Genomic DNA, 24796 nt, shown 5'->3' with positions numbered 1-24796 from the left:
ACATCCATCCGTGTTATCCTTGCCATCCTAATGGTGGTAAATTCTCGCTGGGTGGTAATATCGTCGATCACCAGGCACACATGACCACCGAATGATAAAAACAATGAGAGTGAAAGCGATGTCTGCGGTGCTGTGGTCACAGCAAATGCAGAATCTCAATCTGCTTGAGCACTTCAGAGAGCTTCTCTCTACACAAAAGTTATGTGAAAAACTAGACTGAAAGTTTAGACGAAAACAGAGGTGAAGACCTCTGCTTCAGTATTTGAGCATGTGGAATAAGAGCAAAGAACGATTAATGATACCTGTTAATGTATAAAATGCATATTATTGTGCGGTATGGCAAACAGTGATTCATACTATAAATTCAAATTATGAATGAAAAAGTAGTGCTGAGCATTAATAGACGGTATAAAAAAGATAAAAGACTGAAGCCACAGTGAAGCTTCATTATCGTGCATTCTTTTTGATGGCAGCTGAAGGGAACTTCTCTGGTTTCAAACACAACTTGTAATGTAGAAAAACCTATGAGAAAATGAGCCTATTCAGATGTAGTTCAGTGAATATTTTCCTGTTTAGTTAATCTCAATTGCTGGTTAAAGTATTATCTATTAAAGGGTGATGCTCATTTTGCAAAAAGGACATAATTTATAGTCAAAAAGATATAGTGGTGCTATTCTATGCATTTAGTGTGTTCGGTTTAAAATGGACCATTAGCTTGTTTGGTTAATTTGTACTAAAATATATTCTGAGAAGATGCTTGCTCGGTTTTTCGGGTAAGTAGATTTTGTTTTAAACTTGTTCTAAAATAAAGAAAGATAACAGATGCACTGTAACAACCAACGTGCCTACGTGCTACCGCTAAGCTCTAAAACTGTAGTCCACAAACCAGAGCGATGGTCGCTAGAACCATCTTTTATTTACAGTATATTTATAAAAACACATTATGTGTAGACATTTCACCTCCACAGCTAGTAACAACAGTATTTTATTTTTCCTTGATTTAGCGTGCAGTAATGAGATCCGTTATCACAACCTATCGCGGCCCACTAAGAAATAAATCAAAATAAAATCCAATGTCAGAGGAATTCTTTGAATTTAGATGTGTGGTGCATCTTTACACGTTGGCTGAATCTGTTATTTTGACCTTCATCTCTGTGCAGTAGTGTCATGGCATACTATCTAACAAATGCAGATATGCCCGTACGCATTTCACTGATAAGAATAAACATAGTGGTATAATGAGAATTCTACCTAGAAATGCTTTAAAATGCTGGTGAAACACTGCTGTGTAAACATACAGTGTGTATTTTCTGTTTCTCTTTGAAGCCCTCTCAGCTGGCCGACCAGTCAGTGAAGACACAACACAAAGAAAAAATAGCCTGATGTGCCTGGGGCACACAACGAGGAGCTTGTGCTAATTCAGGCAGACACAAAAATCTGGTGTTAATAAAACTCCAGAAATTAAGAGAACAGGATTGTGATTCTTAATGCATGCAGACCTTGTGTTAATGAGAGAAGCACAAACGATCCTCCTATGGGAAACAGGATCCTCTATTCTTATTTTACAGAAGCTGCAAGACTTCAACATAACAAGTTGTTTAACGCACTCATACGCTGTTTTCTTCCAGCAGCATATTTGAGTTTTAACCAACTATTCACTTTTCATTTATCTCACTAACCTTCTCTCTCCTTCACCCTCTAGTTCCCTCCTATCAGCACTCTGCAAATAAGCACACCGACATCCTGTCTAAACCACAATATGATGCTGTCTTTTTGCATGTTGCCTTTTTCATCTTACCTGCCCGTTTTTGCTCATGCTCTAATGAGGGAGGGAAATTATATTTTTGATCACAGATTACAAAAAGGGCAACTCAAGGTATCAGTGCAAAGGTGTCAGCTGATTTACCAGCACAAGGCACGTGTACATATGTACAATTTACAGGCTGAGAACAGCTGAAATCTCATTTTTTTAAAAATAAAGAAAACTACACATTCGCACATTAGCATAGACCAACTTCACACAGGCCAGGAGCAGAGACGGAAATAGACAGCGAGAGAAACGGTTACACACACACAGAAAAAGAAATACTCCCTTCTGAGACTGTTACTGAGACATGTGACGAAATACATAAGATCCTAAACCACGAGGGAGTCCAGGTGAAGCAAAACACCAAGGCAGCAGATGCACTGAGACGTGACAGAAAGAGAGAGATGGCAGACTGAGTGACTCGTACAAAGTCGACTACAACTGAGGGATAGACAGGCACACGGGCAGAGACGCTGGTTGAGACTGACAGATGCCCAGAGGCAGCGATCTACAGAGGAGCATATGCGAGACAGTGTGATGGGTGACATGTAGAGTAGACCCACGCCGACACTGACACTCACGATCGCTTAAATGCCTCCAAGATGTTGTCCTGCTGGTCCTCTTGTGCAGCTGAAACCAGACAGAAGGAGAAAGGCTGGTGAGAGCTCAGCTAGGTTAATTCATTACTCAGCGGGCTTGAGCAACAAAGGAATAATGGACTGATGACCTCGCTAGGCCACTAAATGATAGGACCTAATGTGTATCGCACTCACTGAGTTATTGCCTGACAAAGCTAGTTACATAGTAATGGTGGATACGCCGAATGGAAGATGACAATAATGTGATTAAGTGTCTGTCTCCAGACCTACCCTGCACAGAGACTTCGAATGTGCAGCTGTCGCACTTGTCTTTGGAGGTGACCTCGCAGCGGTAGCCACCTGCGTCTCCATCCACTACTTTGATGATGCTCATCTCGTAAGTGTAGATCTGACAGAGAGAGAGAGGGGATGATATGCTAGGAACACACACAATTAAATGAACACCCAAATGCAAAAGCTCAAATGTGCACGCATGTATAAGCCGGCCGTGCTGACCGACACGTGCTCGGAGTTTGGATAAAGGGTGACACTGACACCTTGAAATGTTGCTCAGTTAGCTAGTCACTCACTGGACTTTGATTACGTGTTCATCTTTTCCTCCATTTTCTACACAAAGATGTCTGGGAAGAAGTAACATTAAATGGTAAGAAATCAAAGGGCTAAAACCAGATTATTTCTACCAGCTTGTATGCTGATGATTTTTGTGTGTTTTACAAATATTGACTGAAAGAAACAAAACTTTGTGGGTGTGATCTGGAAAGCGTAAAATCTATTAATTGCAAGTTTTATTTTCAGTTGTTCATTACTGCAATGTGGTATTAATGTTGGCAGGATTTTGCACAGGCATGCCTTCATGCCTTTATTTACAGTAGTATAATCCAACAGATTCAACATGTTTTAAACGAGAAGCTTTTTGTGCCGTGGTGGAATAAATGTGGTTTCACGGGATTCAAAAAGTGAATAAATATTGAAGCGCATTACTATTTGCTACCACTCAGTTGATCAGTATAAACAGCTGAGCTGTATTCAGTTACAAAGTTTGGATCTTTCATTAAAACCGTCAGTTTTACACAAAGTTTTATCCCATTTTTTTTAAAACCACCAAGAGTCTGAGACAAAGCAATGAGCAGGCTGACATGCATGCAGTCAGGATATTTAAAAACTGATATTTAGCCATTAGCACTTTCACATTTTATGCCTGAAACTTACAATGCAGGTCACTAAGGAAAAACATGTATTCGCCAACCTGTTGGCAACTGCTTGCTGAAGGTTGTTGGCTGTAGCTACATTGAAAAAAGGGCGTTTCACCAAAAACCTCCTTGTCATTGTTTTGGTTTGTAGCAGATTGCTGTCAACCATAGTTTTCACAGAACAGTGACTGCTCTGCAAACAATTGCAAACTAACCACTGAGTGATAGTGAATTTTGCAAAAATGCAATACATACTGTAAAAGGAGATCTTTGACTGTCAAAATAAAAGTTGTGCCTTACCACTGAAACCAACATGTTTCAAAAGGTGCAACTTTAACTTCTCTGTTTCCATTTTGCATCTGACGCTTCAGTTTCACAACCACTTAGTGAATAGTTGGTAACTGTTTGTGCCTCAAGTCTTGGGACTCATCTGCACAATCCAGTCCAGTCTTGGGGACAGCGGGCGCTGCCCACACACACACTCACACACTCTCTCTTTCCCACACACTATAAGAAGATTGTTCATATATATATATATATATGTATTTTTATATATGTATTTTTCTCATTTTTGTGTTCCAGGTAGTGTATGTATGTTTTTTGTTGTTTTGTTTTTGTCTCTTACAGGTGCATCAGTTGGAGATACATTTTGCATTTCTGTTTGTAGTCTATCCTTTTATTCCCCCCCGTCTGCCCGACCTCCTCTTTTTAATTTTTTTAATATACATGTTTTCAGTTCCAGTTGTGTATGAAATGAAACACACAGCCACGCAGTATGTCATTAGAAACATTTGTGAAAGTATGCGTTGTCTGTATAGCTTACTGAACTGCCACCATTGCAAGAAGTTGGGTCCAGACATTTCTTCCCTCCTACATATTCCCTGAGAGCTGTAAGTGGTATTATTGCAAAGTGGAAGCATTTAGGAACCACAGCAACTCAGCCATTAAATGGCAGACTGTGTAAAGTTACTGAGCAGGGTCACCAAATGATGAGTCACATAGTACGTAACAGTCAACACGGCTCTGCTGACTCAATAATAATAGCCAAGTTCCAAATCTCCTCTGGCATTAATATCAGTACCAAAACTGTGCGATGGAAGTCTCATGGCATGAGTTTCCATGGTGTAACGTTTACGTAGCCCAATATTTCTGTCCATAGTGCTGCGCGAAATATCATAACATACTCAGATATTTTGGTCTACAACAAAGTGGTCAGCCAACCAACTGAAAGATTTGCTATAATATTCATGAGGCTATGGTCCTGTTGATATTACTGGCTCTTTATTAATGCATTCACAAAGGTTATATTTAAAACAGAGAGAATAAATGTGTACCTTGGTGTTTCTGTCATAAGACTCTTTAAACTGAAGGTGCTTTCCAGCTTTGCTACCCAGGTCAAGCCACTTCCCCTTCAGCCATTTCATGACCGGTCTCTTTATCAGGTTTGAGGAGTCCACTTTAGCCACAAACGTGATGTCCTTGCCTGCCAAGCACAAAGATTAAATGCAGTAATTAATTAAACTGTGTGTGTAACAACTGGAATTTAGCACTAAGTGGCCATTCCTCTCATTTCAGATATAACTCAGTTTTTATGGCCACTCATTTTTGCCAGACCTTTTGTTGCTGTAACACTCTCCGGCCTCAGCACAAACAGACCAGTCAGCTCAGACAGCTGAGGACCCTCCCCTGGAAGATGATCTGTGATGGGAGTGGAATGGAGAGAGTAACTAAAGTATGAATTAAAACAAGAAAATGTTATCTGGGCACAGCACATAGATTTTAGATAAATAAAGGCAACCAGGCGACCAAGCAAACCCCCAAATCATCTTCTTAAGTGCCTATTTGAAAGTCATTTGGGAACATTCAGAAATTTAGTTCAAGGACACAAAGCCTCAACCCACTAAATTCTGTCTTTGCACGGTTATTTAGTGCTGAAACTGAGCAACAGTCTCTCCACAAGGCAGCTTGTTTGCATTATGCCTTTGTTGTTACACTGCATAAGCCATTTGGGACCCTCTGACAAATGACAGGCGACCAAGGAGCAGGCTGGCCCACAGGGAATATAGAAACTCCTCAGATCACCCCTGAAGACATCATATTACTGTTGACTCTCTGCAATCATCTGCCACCCCGACAGAACATAAGCTGAAGCTGTACAGTCTTATCGTGGCAATAAAAAATGAGCTGCTCTTTTATCTACTCACTTGTTTCTTTTGCAAGTAAATTGATGTAACCTTTGTAAGGTGTTTGCTTGTCAGTTGATATGCTTTATAGAAACGCTAACATATTCATTTCTCTTACCATCAGGAGGCAACTCTGCATCGGAAGGGGAAAAAGAGAAAGTGAGGAACACATCAGTCTGTACAGTATTTGTGTTGTCCCATTAAACACAAGCGTTAATTGGCCCAGTGATCACCTTGACTTCAGGTGACAGCACTCACACATTAAATCAGTGTGCTCTCACACTTCAAAAGAACATGGATTTCTTTCTCAGAGTCTAATTAACATTTTTTCCTTTTTTTTTTTTAAAGAAAAGTGCAACTGTTAATGAGTTATTTTTTCAACAACTATTCTAAAATCACTTCAACTGTTCTGAGGTACAGTACACAATCTACATAAACTGTTCTGAGTCAGACATCCTACAGATTTAACAAGAAAATAAGGTTCATTCACAAGCAATAAGCCAAAGGCACATCGAATCACCAATCAGATTGAGTGAGCAGGACCCTGACTGGACATCCATTGGACGAGACCAGTTGCTGAGAGAATGGATCCAGGGTCACAAGTCAGTTAAGGTCATGCGCTTCCATAAATTCAGAGAGCCATACTGTCGGCGCCTCTTCCTCTCTCTGCTTTTATGGGCTCAGTTAATTTGATCTTTTAATCAAAAAGTACCCCTGAGGACAGATCCAAGTTCAGATGTTCAGCGTGATTTAAAAGGTTTCCGTTGGAATGCTAAGTGGGTAAAACTGATTCTGGGATAGGACTCAGGGGACACTTTTGAATGTTTACACTCTTACGCTGTTGCACTGGATACTGGCTGTGTTTGGGATGGGGCTTCTAAATGAAATTGACTCCAGACACTGTCGTACTTTGGCACTGGGAGTTTTAAATTATGCCAAGCAACACTATTTAACCATGCATTACTTTTAGACTCTAAAATACAACTTATAGATTTTTTTTTTAACTGTTTGTAAAGGTTTATGTATGAGGTTCTTATTTCCTCATAATTTCCTAATCTTTTCTGTAGAGTTTAATAAACTACAACTGCAACATTCTCCCCTTAAAACCTTGGTCTTAGCATTCATGGATATTATTTTGACATATACAGCCCACCTCAGACCAAGTGCCCCTGGTGATAGCAGCAGTATTCCCCAAAGATAGCTGATAACTGAAGATCACAACACCAACAATGCCAACATTTTGACCTAACCTCCAGCCTCAAAACAACAACCTCCATCCCAATTAGACTCAAGAAGAAGACCTGATCCTTGAAGTCCTAGTCCAACCACTCAAAAGACCCAGTGGATCTGGTGTTAGCTTTCCATCATTTGAAACTTCAGGACACCCTGGAGGTGTTGTGGTTTATCCCCCCAATAAGTCAGAGCTATTTAGGTTGTAGGAGGAGGGCCGACATCTTATTAGCAGATATTTTTAATGTTGTGGTTGATAAACATGAATTTAATTTGGTTCTTTAAGAAGAACGTTGCCAATGATTTTAAACCCTCAAAAGTGAGGAGAAGCCTTATTGATAGTGATTTTCTCGTACCAAGAGAAAATATCAGATTAAATTATTTTAGAGCCACTATTTATTTCCTGTTTCTTACTGACACATCCAGGTTGGATTCCTTGAGCCATGCTCATAATTCTTCCCTAATCCTACATGTCTATTGTTCATACAGACCTCAAAGGGGTCTAATTTTGAACATTTGCAGTTATATATTTTTATGCTTTGACTCTATTTTAGTAGGTTTTTTTTTTTTTTTTTTGAGTCACTGTTCAGAATAAGCATTATTTACAGTGGGAGAAATAATTATTGTGCATGTACAGGCTTGTCTTAAGTTTGCCAGTGAACATTTAAATGATTCAGAGAAGGTATGGGAGGAAGCGCTGCGATCAGATGAAACCAAAATTGAGCTTGCTGCATCAACTCGTCATGTTGTGAGGAAGAAAAAGGCTCAGTATAACCCAAAGAACACCATCCCCGTAGTCAAGCACGGAGGTGGAAACATGGTTTGGTGGGGGGTGTTTTTGCTAAGGCTAAAAGACGACTTGATGGATGAATTTTGGATGAGAACTTTCTTTCCTCCCAGAACACTGAAAATCCATTGTGTATGGTTTTTACTGCAAGGCAGTGAGCTAAAAAGAAGGTAACAAAGGAGTGGCTAAAAACAAAGCACATTAGCTCTCCAGCCCACAGTCCTTTAGAAAATCTGCAGAGGGAGCTGAGGTTTTGAGTTTCCAAGTGGCAGTCAGGAAACCTAAAGGAAGCAGTTCCTGTAAAGAGGAGTAAGTCAAAATCCCTCCTGAGATGAAACCCTGTGAGAAGACAAAAGATTTCTCCACAAAGTACTAAGTGATGTTTTTGGGGGATCAAAATACTTATTTCACTTTAATTTCTTTGGAAGTGAGCAAATTTAAAAATTCAGCAGGAAATAATTATTCCCTCCACTGTGTCTTATACTGGGCCTTGGTCTTTCCCCTCAGTTCATTTACTGTATGCCCTTAAGCTGCTCTTATTTCTGATTGACCTCATAAATTACAGGTATATACGGCAGGTGGGTGGGGCTTCTTTTGACACAGTGGGCACCGTGTGTCTGAGATACCCACATTAGGTATATCTAATGTGCGTGTTAAACTTAAGCATCCATTACTGTAACAATATATACATATATTAAAGAGGGTAAAAAGATATAGTACTAGATTCCCTTTAATAATAGTTTCGTGTCAGATCATAAAAGATAAGTGAAACCCATTTAAATGAATATTCGGACCAACTTAATTCACTGGTTATTGAAAATTTCATTCACTGTGTTAATTTAATTACTGAAATGCCTAGTATGCAGTTTGCAGTGTAATTTCAGGTGGGCACTGACACTGACTAAAGAATCAACAGATACTTGGTTTCCAAATTTGACACTTGGAGGAAAAGATAAGAGAGCAGTTGGGATTTGTGGATCTATAAAGTCAAGTACTACACATGGGATACTACTATAATCCTGATTGTACAGTACACGGTTATTATTATATATTAAGTGTATGAAAATATCATGAAACTAGAGGACCTCATTATGTAAAGACATGTACAACAGAAAAATCATTATGGCTGTAAACAGTAATCAGTGCAGTGTAACACTCTTCAGCACTAGTAATAATTAGGCTATGTCACACACACAGATGACATATATCCAGCAGAAATACAGGCAGGATATATCACTTATTACAAATCAGATCTCATCATTTCACTTTTAAAACAAACGTTTGCTTGGATGCTTTGGTGGAAGCAATCTAACCACAGTACTCTGAATCCTTTTGAAAGACTTTTTTCACAAGACATTGTCAGAAGCTTCTCTGTTATCTGCTATATTTGTATTTATTTACTCATTTTACCATCAACATGTTTCATCTGACAGTCTATCAGTTGAATTTGTGGTGATTTGAATTGCTTTTAAGTTGCGCCTTTGCATTGATTTCCTCCTTTTGATTTAGGTTCCTTTATCTGTCTGCTGTGGGGCACTTTGTCACTTTTGTTTTCTCCATAAATAAAGTTATTCTCGTCATGATTAGCGTCGTTATTATAGTCAGTGTCCAGAAATCACCGTGGCTATATGTCTGCAACAAAACTGCATCTTCATAACGTCTCCGTCTGCTGAGTGAAAATCCTGAAACTTTAAGTAACTGAGATGGCCAACACCAGAGCAATCCCAGGCTTCAGTGAGGAAGCGTTTTTCATCTGATACCCATGTCCACTAACACAAAAAGTGGCTGACACAAAGCAAGCACAAACACGGAAAGCACAAGCAAGCTGGCATGTATTGTGTGGAGTCTTTTGCTTACCATCCCTAGACTCATTGTTGGCTAAATGAAAAGAAACAGTTGGTACATGGAAATTAGTCATCACAGCACAGCACAGGTCTCATCAGACTGCAGAGGGGTGTGTGTGTGTGTGTGTGTGTGTGTGTGTGTGTGTGTGTGTGTGTGTGTGTGTGTGTGTGTGTGTGTGTGTGTGTGTGTGTGTGTGTGTGTGTGTGTGTGTGTGTGTGTGTGTGTATAAAGAATGAAAATGCTTCAACAAAGATCGGATTAAAGACAATGCATAAGCCTATCCACTCAGACAACCACAGTATCTTCAGACAAACACACAAACACACAGATATAACAACAAAGCAAAGCACTTACCTAAATCTGTTAATGAAGAATAAGCACAGGTTTTGTAAATAAACAGGACTAAATAAGTGGTAATGCAGATATAATGTACTGTAAGCTTTCCATGCAAATGCATGCTGTACATAAACACAGTATGACAGAAAAGTGCTTGGCTTCATAAACTGCCCGTGCCTCTGTGAGTTATAGTGATAATTGTAGAGATAAATCAATGTGTTTCATTTTACAGATGAGTAAAGACAAAATGAGCGCACACATACGTCAGCACACCTATAAAGCTATTTAGCTGCAGGACAGTGCTTACCCTCTACAGCCGGCTGCATTTCTGCCACAGAAAGTGACATAATAGTGTAAAACGACACAATCGGAAAATTTTAGTTATCAGGCCCCAAAACATAATAATAACTGCACTGATACCTCATGAACGCCACTGACTCAAGCTGTGATGTTGCAGGCCTTGAGGGACGATTAAAGCGGGCATGTAGGTTGTTGGTTGCAAAATCCAGATGTTGTGCAGATGTTGACTGAGGCTTCCAGATGTAAACAGTGTGCCAGATTACAAATATAAGTTAAAGACAAACAAACTAAGGATTGCTCAGGAAGTTTCTGTTATTGTGGATCTGTAGGTCTAGCAGTCAAGAGACCCAAATCAGGCTGGACACAAAATTGAGTTGAAAAGTTGGGGGTGCCGTTTCAGATGCCCCTGGGCCGAGAAGGAAAGGCAATTTTCCCTGTAGTAGTAGAAAATATGATTCGAATTTGCAGTACCTCAACAGACTGACTGGCGTCTTCTCATTGGATAATGGGTACTGCCATATTTAAACTTCTCTGCCATGTTAAAATAATGGAAAAAAAACATGAGTTCTCATAAACAAATACACACTGTGGCTTTTACCACCCAAGAGGGTACAATATTTCTGACTTTGGTAACCTTAGATTGTCTGAAAATTGTGTTTCCCAGTTTAGTTGTGGTGTCTAATTCCCCCAGAAATGCTAAATATCTCCATACATGACATGTAAGGGCGGAATTGTTAACATGCACTATGCATATGTTGTTAAAATCACAGATATAACATCAAGCTTACAGTCTCAAGGTCTGGTGAACTTTCTGCAGCACTTTTGTTTTTTTTATTTTTTAAATTGAAAAAAAAAACAACAACAGCAGAGGCTTATCAGATTTGTTTTGTTTTTTCACATATAAATTCAGACGGTCCTACACCTGGAGAGAGATCAGATCGGTAGAGTTCCCCTTTAGATTGCAAAACATCACGCCTCCATCAGTGTTTATGTTCTCTCCCAAAGCGGGACTCTCAAATCACAGCCAACGTTTTAGCTCTGCCAACTGCAGCCAACGCTAACATGGTGGGCACAACAGAAAGGATTTGAGAAACAAATTAGCTAAGTTCACTGGCATATGGCACATTAAGCAAAAGGTCATGGAGTTAAGAACAGACTAAAGCTGTGCCAGCCATTTGCTTTGAGTGTTGCTTTTGCTTTTTCAATCATGTTTGCTTGGAATTGTCTGATTTGGGTTCTAACTGTATATTGGCCAATGTACCCCTTCAAAGACTGTGACTAAGCATAAATGAGCTCTAGTATGAGTAGAAATCGCTGCTCTACCTCATCATTGCACCTGCACGCACACATTTAATCACTCCCGGTGAGCTGCAGAAGGTTTATGTAATAATTCATCTTGACTGCACACACTCACACATACACGGGCAGAGAACCACGTGTCCAACTTTCTTGCTCATGCCCTCTATTACAGTTGGCCCATAATAAGAACTGACATTCAATCCAGAGAGGTGAACTCAAAGGGTGAACATATTACACAAATAGACTGTTCACATAAATGTGCAACAAAGTGTACTTCACTCTCTGGGAACCTATTATTTAAGACTTTTTATGAGCTACAATTAAAGAAAATTTACATAAACATAAATAAAGACCATCTTGAGAAGGAATCATAAACATAGACTGTATAAAATATTGCTTTTTATACTTTCTGGGTCTGAAAGAGAAGAGAGTGTGGAAGAGCATTAGCCTCCTTGACCAGGACCAGGTGACTCATTTGGTTTAAAAGAGAATTTTAATGCAGAAGTCTATAGGAAAGTCAAGGAGCAACCTTGAAAGGTGAAAGTGGCAAAAACTGCAGTTCCTCTAATGGCCACTGGAGGCTGGCTCCAGAGATGAGCAAATGCCCATAGCTGGAATGTTTAAGTGGCCAAAACAGTTGATATCTGATATCTGAGTGTACACATACAGTTTATGGAAGCAACATTTTCTAACATATCAACCTGAAATTCAAGTACACTAACTCTATATCATAGTGCCGGCCAAAGCTTGACACTGAGGAGTGAAAATGCAAAACCAATGGATGGCATCACAATTCCAGGCCATAGGGGAAAACAATAACTCAGCTTTGTTTTCTGTGACTTCAGTAAACCCTTTCCTGATAACTTTACGGCCTTAAAGCTGCTTTCACATCTTAGTGAATACAACACAATGCCTATTTTGTAAATTACATTTAATTCTATCAAAAAGGCAGATAAAGCCTTGTTTTTCAGTCACACACATCTCTCATCACTTTTGATTGAGGTCTGAGGTTTCATAACGGTAGTTCATAAATCAATGAGTGGCTATGTCTTTTATTTACAGGTAACACACCAGCCACAATCTATGAACATATTATATCTGTAAACACCAGTTAGTTATATGTTTACTATATTTTAAATGCCTCCTAGCCCCCCGACTTCCAGTTAAATTGCTCTAATTCTCAGTTTGAGCTGATTACATATGCACATAGAAGGGTGGGGAGGTCCCAGAACAAAGCTATATATTGCTGAACATACATTTTTTGCAGATAGAAATAATTATCTTCCTTACAGATGTCCCTGATGGAAATAAGAGGAAAAATCAGCAAAAGAAGAAAATAAATCTCAGTTTTCTTTCTCACAAATACAAAGTAGCATCTTACATTATAGAGAAGGCTGGAAAACACTAAAGGGTCAGTGATAGCATAACCTAAACAATAACAACAACAATAATTAGTAATAATAATTCATATTATTGATGTGAACCCATCATCGGGCATTTCAGAAATCGCTAGAGGTGCTGGTTATATTCCAGGTATACTACTCCTGAATTAAAAATAAATATTAACTATTTCAGTTTGTAGTTTCGAAAAGGGGAAATTCACAGGAAAATGAGCTTTAGCTGATTTTCAGAATAATTCATTATTACATGTAATAATTAACTGTTAACTGACACTTCAACAGTTTACGGTTCAATATTCCAGTTAAAAGTCATATTGAACGAGAAAATGTTAAAATGTAAATGGTAAAAGCGCTTTACATATCCAGTCATTCACCCATTCACACACAGGTGATGGCAAGCTACGTTGTAGCCACAGCCACCCTGGGGCGCACTGACAGAGGCGAGGCTGCCGGACACTGGCGCCAACGGGCCCTCTGACCACCACCAGTAGGCAACGGGTGAAGTGTCTTGCCCAAGGACACAACGACCGAGACTGTCAGAGCCGGGGCTCGAACCGGTAACCTTCCGATTACAAGGCGAACTCCCAACTCTTGAGCCCACGATCGCTCAAGATGTAAATATAAAAGCTTCCTTCCATATAAAAGATGGACGTTAACAGGTTGAGAATCTCCATTCTGTTTTCTTACATTGTTAACCATTAGTAAAACATGTATTATGTCTGTTTTATAGTGGTCATTTTAGTGCGCCTTCATCTTCATGAAAACAGTAAAACCTCAACAGGTTTTCTGACATTTGGATTAACACGTGATGTTAATGTGCAAGTTGATTAAAATCATTTCTGTTTTCATGACACGGGTGTAAATGGTTTAGTCCTACTCACTGCCATAGTTTTATTTAGCAGCACAGATAGCATCAGTTCAGACTTCTGCAGTGGCTCTGCCGAACACATTTACTTTCTAAATTATTCATATCTTTATTATCAGCATTGGTAGTACAGTAGTAGTAGTAGCACTGATGCTATTTAAAACATGAGGAAATAGGCAAGAATTGCCTTTAATTGTATTATAATTTACCTCCAGCAATTAGTACTAAATTTAATGTTTTCCTCTCTGGATATGTCCTCTCTGGAAAAACCAAAAGGGGCGATTTGTCTTCCATGTTTGATTTTGTCACAATCAATTTTTGTATATCAGCTAACCATAGATACACATGTAGAAGCTGCAAGCAAAAAACCAGACATAAAACCTCCTTTTTAATTAAATAAATAAACTAATATCAGGATAAATAGTGTGCTGATAAGGTGCCAACTTATCTTTTTCTAACTGATTTAAAATTGGTTGAAGTCCTCGGCTGTTCCCTACACGAATAAGATTTAATTTAGGAACGCTATATTGCTCCAGTAAATTATATAAATGTAGCTAAAAGGCAAATATTCATCTGTATCCATTGCATGTAATCACAGATTTAAGTAAAGCCAAAAATATCATATACATAGACCCGCTCGTGTATACACGGTGTGACGCTTACCCGTGAATTAAACACCTTCTTCACTGCTCCAGATTTTAACAAGTGAATACCGAGGAATTCTGAACTGCTTAAGTGCATGTGTGCAAGTGTGTGATCATGCACCTCCACACTCAGCCCCATCACCACAGAAGTTCACTGCTTCTGTGTTTGTTCGGGTTCATCTTTAAACCTTACCCTCCTCCTCTCCTGACATCTCTGAATGAGTGGAAGGAAAGACATTATTTTGATGATGAAGATGATGAAGATGAAGGCGATGAAGCTGACAGCGATGATGAAAAGGATGAGAAAGATGAGGATGATCTACAGACAGTCTGTGTGACACAGAGACAAACCAACACTGAATGCAGGTTTCTTACCCTTGTTATCTGTAAATGAGAGAAAAAAAATGATATTAGAAGCCTTTCTTTAAATATTTGTTTTCAGTGCATGTTCTGCTTCAAGTGGGTGGCTACTGTATGCATTACTCAAAAAATAAATTGGATATCTGGAGCACAGCTAGTGGGCCCAGTTTAGATGTCATGAAGGCTCTTACCAGCAGGGGCTGCTGCATCCTTAACACCCTCGGCTGCTGCAATTAAAGAACAATTATGTAAATTAATTTGCACGTCCTCATTATTTCGTATCATACAACACTAGGAGCACAGCGTTTGGATAGTAATTCAGAGCTGAGACTCGGTAAAATGTTTAAAGAGCCACATCCTGTAATCCGAATCCTCACGAGACAATAACTAATATAACCGAGGGCTGCTTGTTTTATATTTATCTAAAATGCAAAACATCATTCTGTTTCTTACATTCAGCTGTACACCATCAACACAGATGCTTTCAGATAAGTTTTGGGAACCACTCTGCAGAGACACACTCTTTTTTTACTAGCAGCGATCAGACACATTCATAAATACACCACACTGCACATGAAATACACTTTAAAATAAACAGTTTCATTTTAACAACATAAACACACATTCACATGTACCCGCACAGGGAAACTACACTCCGGCAACCCTGCTTTGTGAACCTCTTCTTGGTTTCTGTAGGGTTTGCCGCTGGCAAAAGACAGAATATTGGATTTCAGCGAGGGAATACTGCATGATTCAAATGAGCCACAGTTTGCAGAAACAGTGAGCTTGAGATAAATATAAGCAATTTTGTCAGAGATCATGAGGAATAATTGGGCTTAAAAAAAGTCTGAAAGGGGCAGCCGCAAGACAAAAATGCTTTTGATAGGATAAGTACATCAAAGTTCCAGGATCGCAGATCTAGGTTACTTTAGAAGCTCTAGGGTGTTTAATGAGATGGCAGATTAGGTATGAATTTCTGTCTGCCAGACAAACTAAAGCACACAGTAGCACAGTAATAATTCAGCTTTGGCAGTATTCACATCTTAACCATCCATTTAAATAATTCTGCAGGTCCGCGTCCTCATTAGGGCCCCTGTTTAAATGTTAAGAAGGTTTCACTGTGGCAGGGAGGTACAGTTGAGACAGCAAAGTTTATTAAAGGGCTGAGCCACAGAAATGAATAAGGACATCATCTTGACAGCTATCATCTCTCCGAACCACCAACGAGAAGCCACAACTGGAATGGCAGAGCGTCCCATGAGCCTACTTAACAGTGGGTCTAAGATATCAAGGCTCAGCCTTGGCACTCTGGTTGTGATCAAGGCTGGCATACCATGTGTGGCAAACTGAAGGGGAGGCAACACTTCTATTTTGGATAAGGTTTGTTTTTCATGTAGCAATCTATTAATGCCTCTCTCAGCACTTCAATCCTTGAGAGGATCTGTGGCACAGCAGGCAGTTAAAACTTTCTTTAGGCTCCTGCTGAACCATCTTTCCCACCTCTCTCCCCCTCTAAATCAGAGGGAAAGTCGGTCACTGAATTTTGCTTTATTAGGTGCTCGTCTGGTCCTCTGTTTTTCAGGGATGTTACCTTGATGTCAGTGTGTTTGCTGGCAGGATTTAATCTTTGACTCAACATGACATAACCAAAGACGGGAGGAGGTTTTGTTTTTGAGAAACAATTCTCACCCTGAGAGACAACTGGGGCGTTAAATAAATGTCACAAAATCACCATGGAAACAGCCCCGTGCTGATTTCAGATATGTGTGATTAATAATATAACCGTTTTGCCAAAGACTGCTGGAACTCAGAAAGTGTGCGCCATGCACAGGAGTCCCGCTGGTGTCTCACTTTACTGAAGGAAATATCACAGCCTCTCAGAGGAAAATTTCATATGAAAGACTGTTCATAAATGGTTTTAAACCCCACAGAATAACATGAAAGTAAAGTGAGAGAAATTTCCCTGTTAAATTATAGTGAAATACCAGCAGCTGATTTGCCAGCAGTAAACTGTTATTTTACAATCTGACTACTGTAATCTACAATAACATTCTTTATTCTCAAAAAATCTGCGTTGAATATAATCTTTACACTGTTCAGCTGTTCTTTTACTGTTTCTATTATCACCTCAATAAACAATTTGTTACACTGTTTACTCAATCAGGACAAGTTACCATCTATGCATATTCGTGTAACTCCATCATAACTTGCACAGCACAGTTATGCAACTATTGCCATCAGAGAATTTTAAAAGAAATAATCAATAAAGGGGAACTCTCAGTCGCTGACTTCCAGTTTCATAGGCAGTGTTAACAAGAATGAACTGGACCCCAAATTTGCAACAGAAAATGAAGCGGGATGAAGCATTTTTATGATTTTTTTATTGTCTTTTTGTTAGAAACGACTGAGCAATGATGTAGCTCCATTTTGATATGTTTTACAGGGTTTTGATTGTAGCAAAATGCTATGGAGGTTACTGAGGTGGGAACTTGACATGCTAAACGAGGCAAGAGTTACTGAAGCAATCATAACCCAACAGTCTACAGAAAATGTAAAACTAAATGAATAGACAGCAAATTTTTATAGCAGTTTATTGCAAGGTACAACAAACAATACCTACTCAGAGATCATGTCTGGGGTCTCAAATGTGCAACTACCTCTTACTAAGCCTTTCAAAAAAGAATTTCTACAGTTTTCCCACAGTTTTCTACAATAGTGTCATGGTTAGCACTTCCTCCTCACAGTAAGAATGTCCTGGGTTTGACTCCACAGGCCAGCTGGTGCCTTTCTGTGTGGTGTTTGCACATTTTCATCGTGTTCCCTGTGGGTACTTTGCCTTTCTCCAGCAGTCCAATGGCATGCGTGTTAGATGAACTGATGTTTCTAAATTGGCAATAGGTGTAAGTGTAAGCATGCATGGTGTGTGTTTGGCTCTGAAACACATTACTGTCCAGGTTGTACCCTGCCTCTCCAGCCCCCATGCAACCCTGAGTTGGATGAATAGAATTGTAATAAAAGACTATATTGTACACCTGTAATTGCACATTAATAAAACCCAGGAAGGAAAGCCGAGTGTGAGTACATTTTCCTTGCATTGTTTGATAGTGAAAGAGCGTTTCCTGACTAAAAGCAGTTCTATAGCTTTCTATTTTTTCTGTACAGCTTTCTTAGATGTAAAAGTTTCAGCTGTCATCGTGTGAAATCTCAGTCGGAGCTTCATTCAGTGTCAGCGGAGCAGCAGCACAGCAATATGAGAGTGAATGAGAGTTTTGGTTCACTGGTGTCAAGATATGAGAGAAAGATATTGATGCTCAGAGACTCTGGTTTGACTGTCTTGAAATGTTATATGTGGTGTGACATCTTAAACAACCTTCACAGCTCAGATTAAAACTGTCACTGCGGTTAAAGCTAAATCTGCAGTTGCAGGCATTAATGGGAGGCATCCTAAACAACAGATGAATAAAACAAACATTTTGGTCACGTGATAAACTGGAGACACATTAGAGAGGAGATTAGACTTGCTAATTTGCATCCCAACTGACAACCTGTTTTTTCCCCCTTACATCATAACTTGAAAATACGATGACAAAACAGCACAGGCTTTTTAAAACAAATGTACGGTGTAAGATCTTTTTACCCTGTAGCTGCGTGCTGTCTCACCGCAAACAAGCAAGACAGTGACACACTCACCAGTCTCTGCGCAGTTTCCTCCACTACACCCAGCAACGTTCATTGTGCAGTAAATTGAGTTTCACAAAAGAATTTTTAGCCCTCAAGGTCACTGCCACCTCCTCTCTGCATGATTACGCAGGGATTTTATACATTATCAGGATCACCCTTTCACATCTAATTTATAAGCTTTTCACTGCTCTGGATTGGTTATTTTTTTCCCATTTAGGTAGTTTGCATCATGAGGGCAGTATCAGCAAGTGCTTTAGATTTTTTCTGTGTATCCCAGGTGAAACATTTTATGCAGATGATGATAGAGGGGAGAAAAAAATGCAAATTATTACCCAGCATCAAAAATGCAGCACAGAGAAAATATTTAAAGATGTACAAGGGACGTTTTACACTTGCAGCTGCAAGTGGCAATAAAGGTGAAAAAACAGACAGCATGTGAAGTGTAAAAGACACACAGAGTGCTTCTGTTTCCAAGAAGTGAAATGTCAAACAGCGGCGAGACAATCTTTCTCTCAACACAATACTCCTTCTCTGCTGTTTATGAGGTCGGCCGCATTTGTGCTCATTTGTTAATATGTTGAAAATGAGAAGCTCTGAGTGCTAAGAGGCCAGCAGGATCTCTTTCTTATCGCTCTACCAGACGGGTCTCCCACTTGACAAGCCGATCTATTCATTCAGAGAGCCAAGTAATTCGCGTGCGTACCTCGGCAATCCTTTGGATAAGTAAGTGAATTATTTTTGGCACACCCCCGGAGGCATAAAATACTCACACTGATGCCAAAGAGCTGATACTGAGCAGGTTTGCAATGTACACCATCTTACTTTAGTGTGCTGGAAAACCAAGATAGAGCATTAGCTAAGATTAAATCACCGAGCTTTTTTTTTTTTCTTGTCTTTTCTCTTCTTTTCTTTTCTGCCATAAGTCAAAATAAAAGACAAAATACTTTTTATAATGATTAAAAAATTGGAAATTCAGCAGATTCTTTCATGGTTATCTGATATTTCTTGACATGTTTCAAGGAGTGAAAGATAACTAAATCCATTTACATACACAGCATAATAAAATGCAACCCTGAGCAGGTAAATATTATTTCTCCAGTAGATTTTTATGAAAATTAACTAATTTTCACTTTGCTGGGTTTTTATATATGAAACATTATAACATACTGTGGAAATGATTTGATGCCCCGAGTCAAGTGACTTTATTTATGAGCAGCTTTAAAATAAAAACAGATGACCAAAGTGCTGTACAGCTTAAAAAAACGAGATTAAAAAAAACAATAAAATATATTAAAACAATACAAATAAAAATAAACATTAGAACTTAGTCTGGCTTTGAAAATCAGAATCAAAAAATAGTATGTAAAAATACTTTTTAAAATAACTCTCAAGCAAATAAAACATTTCCACGAGCAGCAGCCCAGTCTGGAAGAGCTGATGCTCACTTTCTAGAAAACTACCCAGCATCCATTTTCTGTTTTTATTTCATTTTATTTTTGTTTTTGGAGGGTTTTGTTCTGATGCCAAACTCAAAAAGAAATCAGGCCTGCTGACGACAGGGAATAGCGAACATGACATCCAAAATCAAGCTGGGAAACACATGAAAGCTCTGGTGTTTAAGGCTTTGCTGTAATGACCTTTCAGATGACATATTATTAGGCCTACAGATTAAGCTACCCATAACTGTGTAACTCAGTTGAAATTGGCACCACATTTACCAGCTGCAACATTATTTGATTACACGTTAAAGCTGAGCTAGGCAACATATTTTTGGCATCACTGGACATAAATATCTATAATAACCTCTGAGTATGGTTTTTTTTTTTCAGGCATTAGAAAATCTAGCCCACAGTGGAGAACTCTGGGCATTGGCAAGACTTCTCAGACCATATCAGGTGAGTAAACGGAGTAAACAGTGGTGTGATAGGCTGAAAGAGCAGAATTCAGCAGGAGGAACGTTCTCTAGATTTCTGTAGCATTATTGCAAATTCAAGTGATATAACATGGCTCATTCAGATCCAGGGCATTCAGGGCATATCAGTGATAATCTAGATGTTTTTCATCAGGTTCAAGAGGTCCAAGAAGTAAATCCTATGACACACCTACAATCTGTCCCTGAAGCTAAATTTTATGTGAAATGTACTCAAAAAAAAAGCTTCACTTTCCCACAAAACACTCATATTTGAAATGTGCAGAAAGAGGAAATCTACAGCATCTCAGTTAGTCAAGGTTAGTGACGTAGTTCTCTATTGTAGCTCCACTTTGTGATAGAAGCTGATAAGATGGGTGTATTTTATTTAAAAAAAGATCTTGCCTATTGCAGCTTTTAAAGAACGATTTTATCCTTTTCTAATTATCCATAAGTGATCCGTTTCTCCTTCAGCCCACGCCAGTAGCACTTCTTCTACTGCAGGTCTCTCTGTCCAGCTCTGAGAAAGCTGTGAGCAAGCCGCAAAGTCACAACCAGGATCACTGTAACCCTTGAACCCTCCCTGCTAATGCTGAAGGTAATGCACGGCTGACGAAGGCTCTGTCTGCGAGGATCCATCTGCGCTCTCATTACCATCCACGCTTCATCGACGGTCCTCTCTGGCCTAGATAATTTTACTCAACAGCCGTCTGCTTCCCTGTCTTCCAGGTATCTGTTAAATGGATAATGTCTCTTGCGGTCTCCATTCCATCTTACTTTTCACTTAATGCAAATCCTCACTCTCAGCACTTTTCTGTCCCACCAATTCTTTGTCCTACTTTAATCTGATTCCACTCTCCTCTGAAGTAAAGGGCTGAGCAGAGAGGCAGAAACTAGAACTGGGAGAGAGAAGAACAATGAGCCAGACCAACTGGGGTCAAGCAGCTCAAGGATTGGGTTCTTCGGTGCAGGAGATGAGATATAGGCTACATGGTTTATATTTAACAAATACCATGTGAGATGCATGTTGAAAGAGGATTTACTCAGTTTTCGCTGACCCTGCCACTGCCAATACTTTCTTTAAATACACTCATCGCTTGATGCACAGTGCATCCATAATTATAGACCAAAAGCTTATCACTTATATCATTTTAACGTCTCGAGGACTTTAACACCTCATGACTGTGGCTAAAAACTGATTAAGTCATAAAACTGAAGTCAAGACATAGGTGGGATTTTTAAGCTGAGTGCCTGGGTAGGGGATTTTCTATCTGACCACAGATACTAAAAGATGTATGCATACCTGAGTTTTCAGAGTGCTTAGAATATAATCTTTCACCACATAGCATGTAATAATCCATATAAAATATGTTTTAGATATTTCACTCATCTTTGTGCACTTTAAAGCAGTTTAATGTTCTTATTTGGTTTTTGAACCAGTTATAAATTAGATATAGCTCTTGCACATTTTCTTCCACCAGCCTGCAAATATTGCTGTTTTGTAAGATCAGTGTGTCCTTTGGCACAGCTGCCTTGATGTCACAATAATAGAAAGTCCTTTTACTCCCAAACTCCTGACATATTAACACTGAGAAAACCTGGTTTGCCTCACATTTGAGCACAACTGGTTGAGCATCATTCTTCAGCTTTCACAGCTAATGCGATGAAGGGGTGCGTTTTAATCCAAACCACAATATTTTCCTAAACCTATTCAAGTCGGTACTGGTGCTTAACTCTTAGCCAAAAGTAAAAAGCATGTGAAAAAGAAGAAATTGAGTGAGAGAAAACAAACAAATTAAGGTGCAGCACACAAACTAAAGGTAACTTGTGACTTACTCCATCACCACCCCTCCAACCTCCTTCCTCGGGCTCTGTAGTTCTTCAAAAGTCTTTCTTTTGTCACGCAGTGTTGCTGTGGCCAATGCGTAAGTCATCAATGCCAAAGGACATTGTGTGCATGTGTCTGTGATGGCTGCAAAATCTGACATCAGTGTTTTTACATCCTGAAACAAGTTCCCTTAACCAGAGGTAATAACATTTTTTTTGCCAGCAAATAAAAGCCCAGGATCACTTTGTTAGCTCTGCTTTTTTTACATGCAGGTACAAGTCCCTGAAAGAGCAGTGAGATTGAACCAAATCAGCACCATTTGGGCTGGCAAACCAAATCTATGCTCTAATGACCCAATTCAAGAAGAATTAGTTAATGCCCATTTGTGTATCCAATTGGCAAGTCTTATAAATTCCAGCCTATTTCAGCTACTTTAGCCTTCCCATGGCTGCTGTATACTTGCAAGCAGCTTTGGAGTTTACCTCTAGCTCATCTCTTTTTGTCATGTTGTATCTAACTTTGTCACTGTCATATTTGTGGTCTTTGAGGCCAGAGAAGTTCCCCCAGAGCAGAGACACGCCATCAAATATAAATTACTACAAGGAAATATCAATCTTATTTTGACTACAGTGATCCTATTCAGCCATGGAGGTGTGTGTGTTTTTGATCATACACGGAGTAAAACCAAGATGAATCAATTACAAAAATAATAAATCTGCCACTTCTTTTACCCAATGAGGTGAGGCCTTTGCACGTGCCTAAGAAAAGCATTTATACAGAATAAAGCTACTGCAAGCTAGAGCTTCTTTCTTTTTTTTTAATCAATCCTATTGACACTGACCTCAAGACAAGACTTTGTCATGGTCGAGTTCAAACTTTAGGTATCGATCTGCTCTGCACTAAAGAAAACACTCGGCTTAGTGCTTGTGTTCTCTGTAGCGCCAGTGAAACACGCTGCACTGGAGACAGTTTAAAAAACATTTATATTCCAGGGATCACTTATATTACTATTTCCTCTGTAATGTTATAATCATTACAAATCATACGCGTTAGAAAATACAATAAGAACCAGCAACTTATGAGTTTTCTGGGCCGTATCGCAATTAGCCTTAAAAATTATTAGTTTCTCTTCATAAATCTGAAAACAATAAGTAGATTAATTCTGCGCTGATCCTCGACAGTCTCTCTCGCTCTTTTACACTCGCTCTCTCTCGCTCCGTCCGCCTCTTGCGCTCTCTCCTCCCGTTTTGCTTTTGAAGGGTAACCTCTGTGGAATGTGCTTCGTTAATCTCTCTTGACATTTCCCTGCCTTCCTTTGCTGCGTGCGCCTCCTGCTTATTCAGGCAGTTAAGCCAAAGGAGTCAGGCCAAGACAAACATTTGAATCTTGAAATCTTTCTCATCACTGAACAAAGCCAAAAAGGGCATAGATTCCTCATAAGAACGTGTGTTTTGATGCTAGATACTGAACAGCTGTCTCCTTTAAACTCGGTGACTGATATATCCGATGCTGCTGCAGCTCAAAAAAGCGCCCATTACACGGTTTTGTTTCTGCTGAAGCTTGATGTTGGAGTACCACTGAATACATTAAGCGTGTCTATAACGGTAAGCTATTGCACCAGCAGACATGTTAACTAGAAACTGGGGCTAGTGTGGCCTCCTCTCCAGCTGAGTATAATGCCAATTGGTGGTAACACAGTCCTGCTTCTCATACTTTGTTAATGCATCCTGGCACCATTTTGCACAGCATCCCTGTTATATCCCTGCACTCTGGATAAGTGTGTCAGGTGAAACTATAAGCTCATGTTGCTGTGTGTGTCTGTTTGCATTTATGCAACAGATCCGACGAGTACTTTTTTACTTTTTGGAGTCAGACTTGCTCCAGAAGCAAAATAGCAAGAAGACCAGGGCTTAAAAACAGGATCTTTCTCCTGTTACACATTTGTAGTACTTGTGTCATTCATGAGACATAATATTTCTTTAAGATGCCAAAAGTTCATTTGTCAGCAGATGGTGATTCAGGAAATCAGACCGAAGAGAAAACCCCAAAGAGTGCGGATCTTAATCATGCAAGAAAAATAACATCTGTGCCGCCTAACGGGCTGCACAACATCAAACTGTCTCATATGTGTGTCTGTGCTTATATGGAATAAAATAATTCGATCTAAGATCACCTATTGATTAAGATTATTTCCCACAAAGACACAGAATCAACTTTATGATCTTAGAATTGTGTAAAAAAAAAAAAATTCAGCTTAACGTAAACAGAGGAAAAAGGCATGAGGGGATTTTGGTACATGTCCACAAGGGAACTTTTGAATGATACAGGTCAGTCCACTTACTAGCATTGTGTGCTTAATGCGCATGCCACTACGCAGTACTGTGACAGAGTATTGACAATTGCTCTGCTACTGTGACTGTGCAAACCCTCAGCTGGACAAACGCCTCACATCGCCTGTCTGATGTCAGATTTTAACTTCAAACCAATGATTGCTTTTCTGAAAATATGGATTACATTCATATCACACTGAAAC

General features: G+C 39.3%; 1 protein-coding gene across 1 annotated transcript in view; it reads right to left on the bottom strand.

Moving 5' to 3' along the window:
• Positions 1-24796, bottom strand: part of mybpc2a (myosin binding protein Ca) — a 66854-nt gene that overhangs the window by 34180 nt on the left and 7878 nt on the right. The window contains exons 2-7 of the mRNA XM_039611363.1: positions 15037-15072; positions 14861-14869; positions 5211-5294; positions 4931-5079; positions 2677-2794; positions 2389-2437 (exon numbers count right to left, since the gene is read on the bottom strand). Of these exons, the coding sequence (XP_039467297.1) occupies positions 2389-2437; positions 2677-2794; positions 4931-5079; positions 5211-5294; positions 14861-14869; positions 15037-15072 (445 nt within the window). The remainder of the gene's footprint in view (positions 1-2388; positions 2438-2676; positions 2795-4930; positions 5080-5210; positions 5295-14860; positions 14870-15036; positions 15073-24796) is intronic.

This window comes from Oreochromis aureus, linkage group 4 (genome assembly GCF_013358895.1).
Source record: "Oreochromis aureus strain Israel breed Guangdong linkage group 4, ZZ_aureus, whole genome shotgun sequence".
NCBI lineage: Eukaryota > Metazoa > Chordata > Actinopteri > Cichliformes > Cichlidae > Oreochromis > Oreochromis aureus.
Note: the sequence above shows the minus strand (reverse complement) of the source record. Positions and strands in the feature narration are given on the sequence as shown.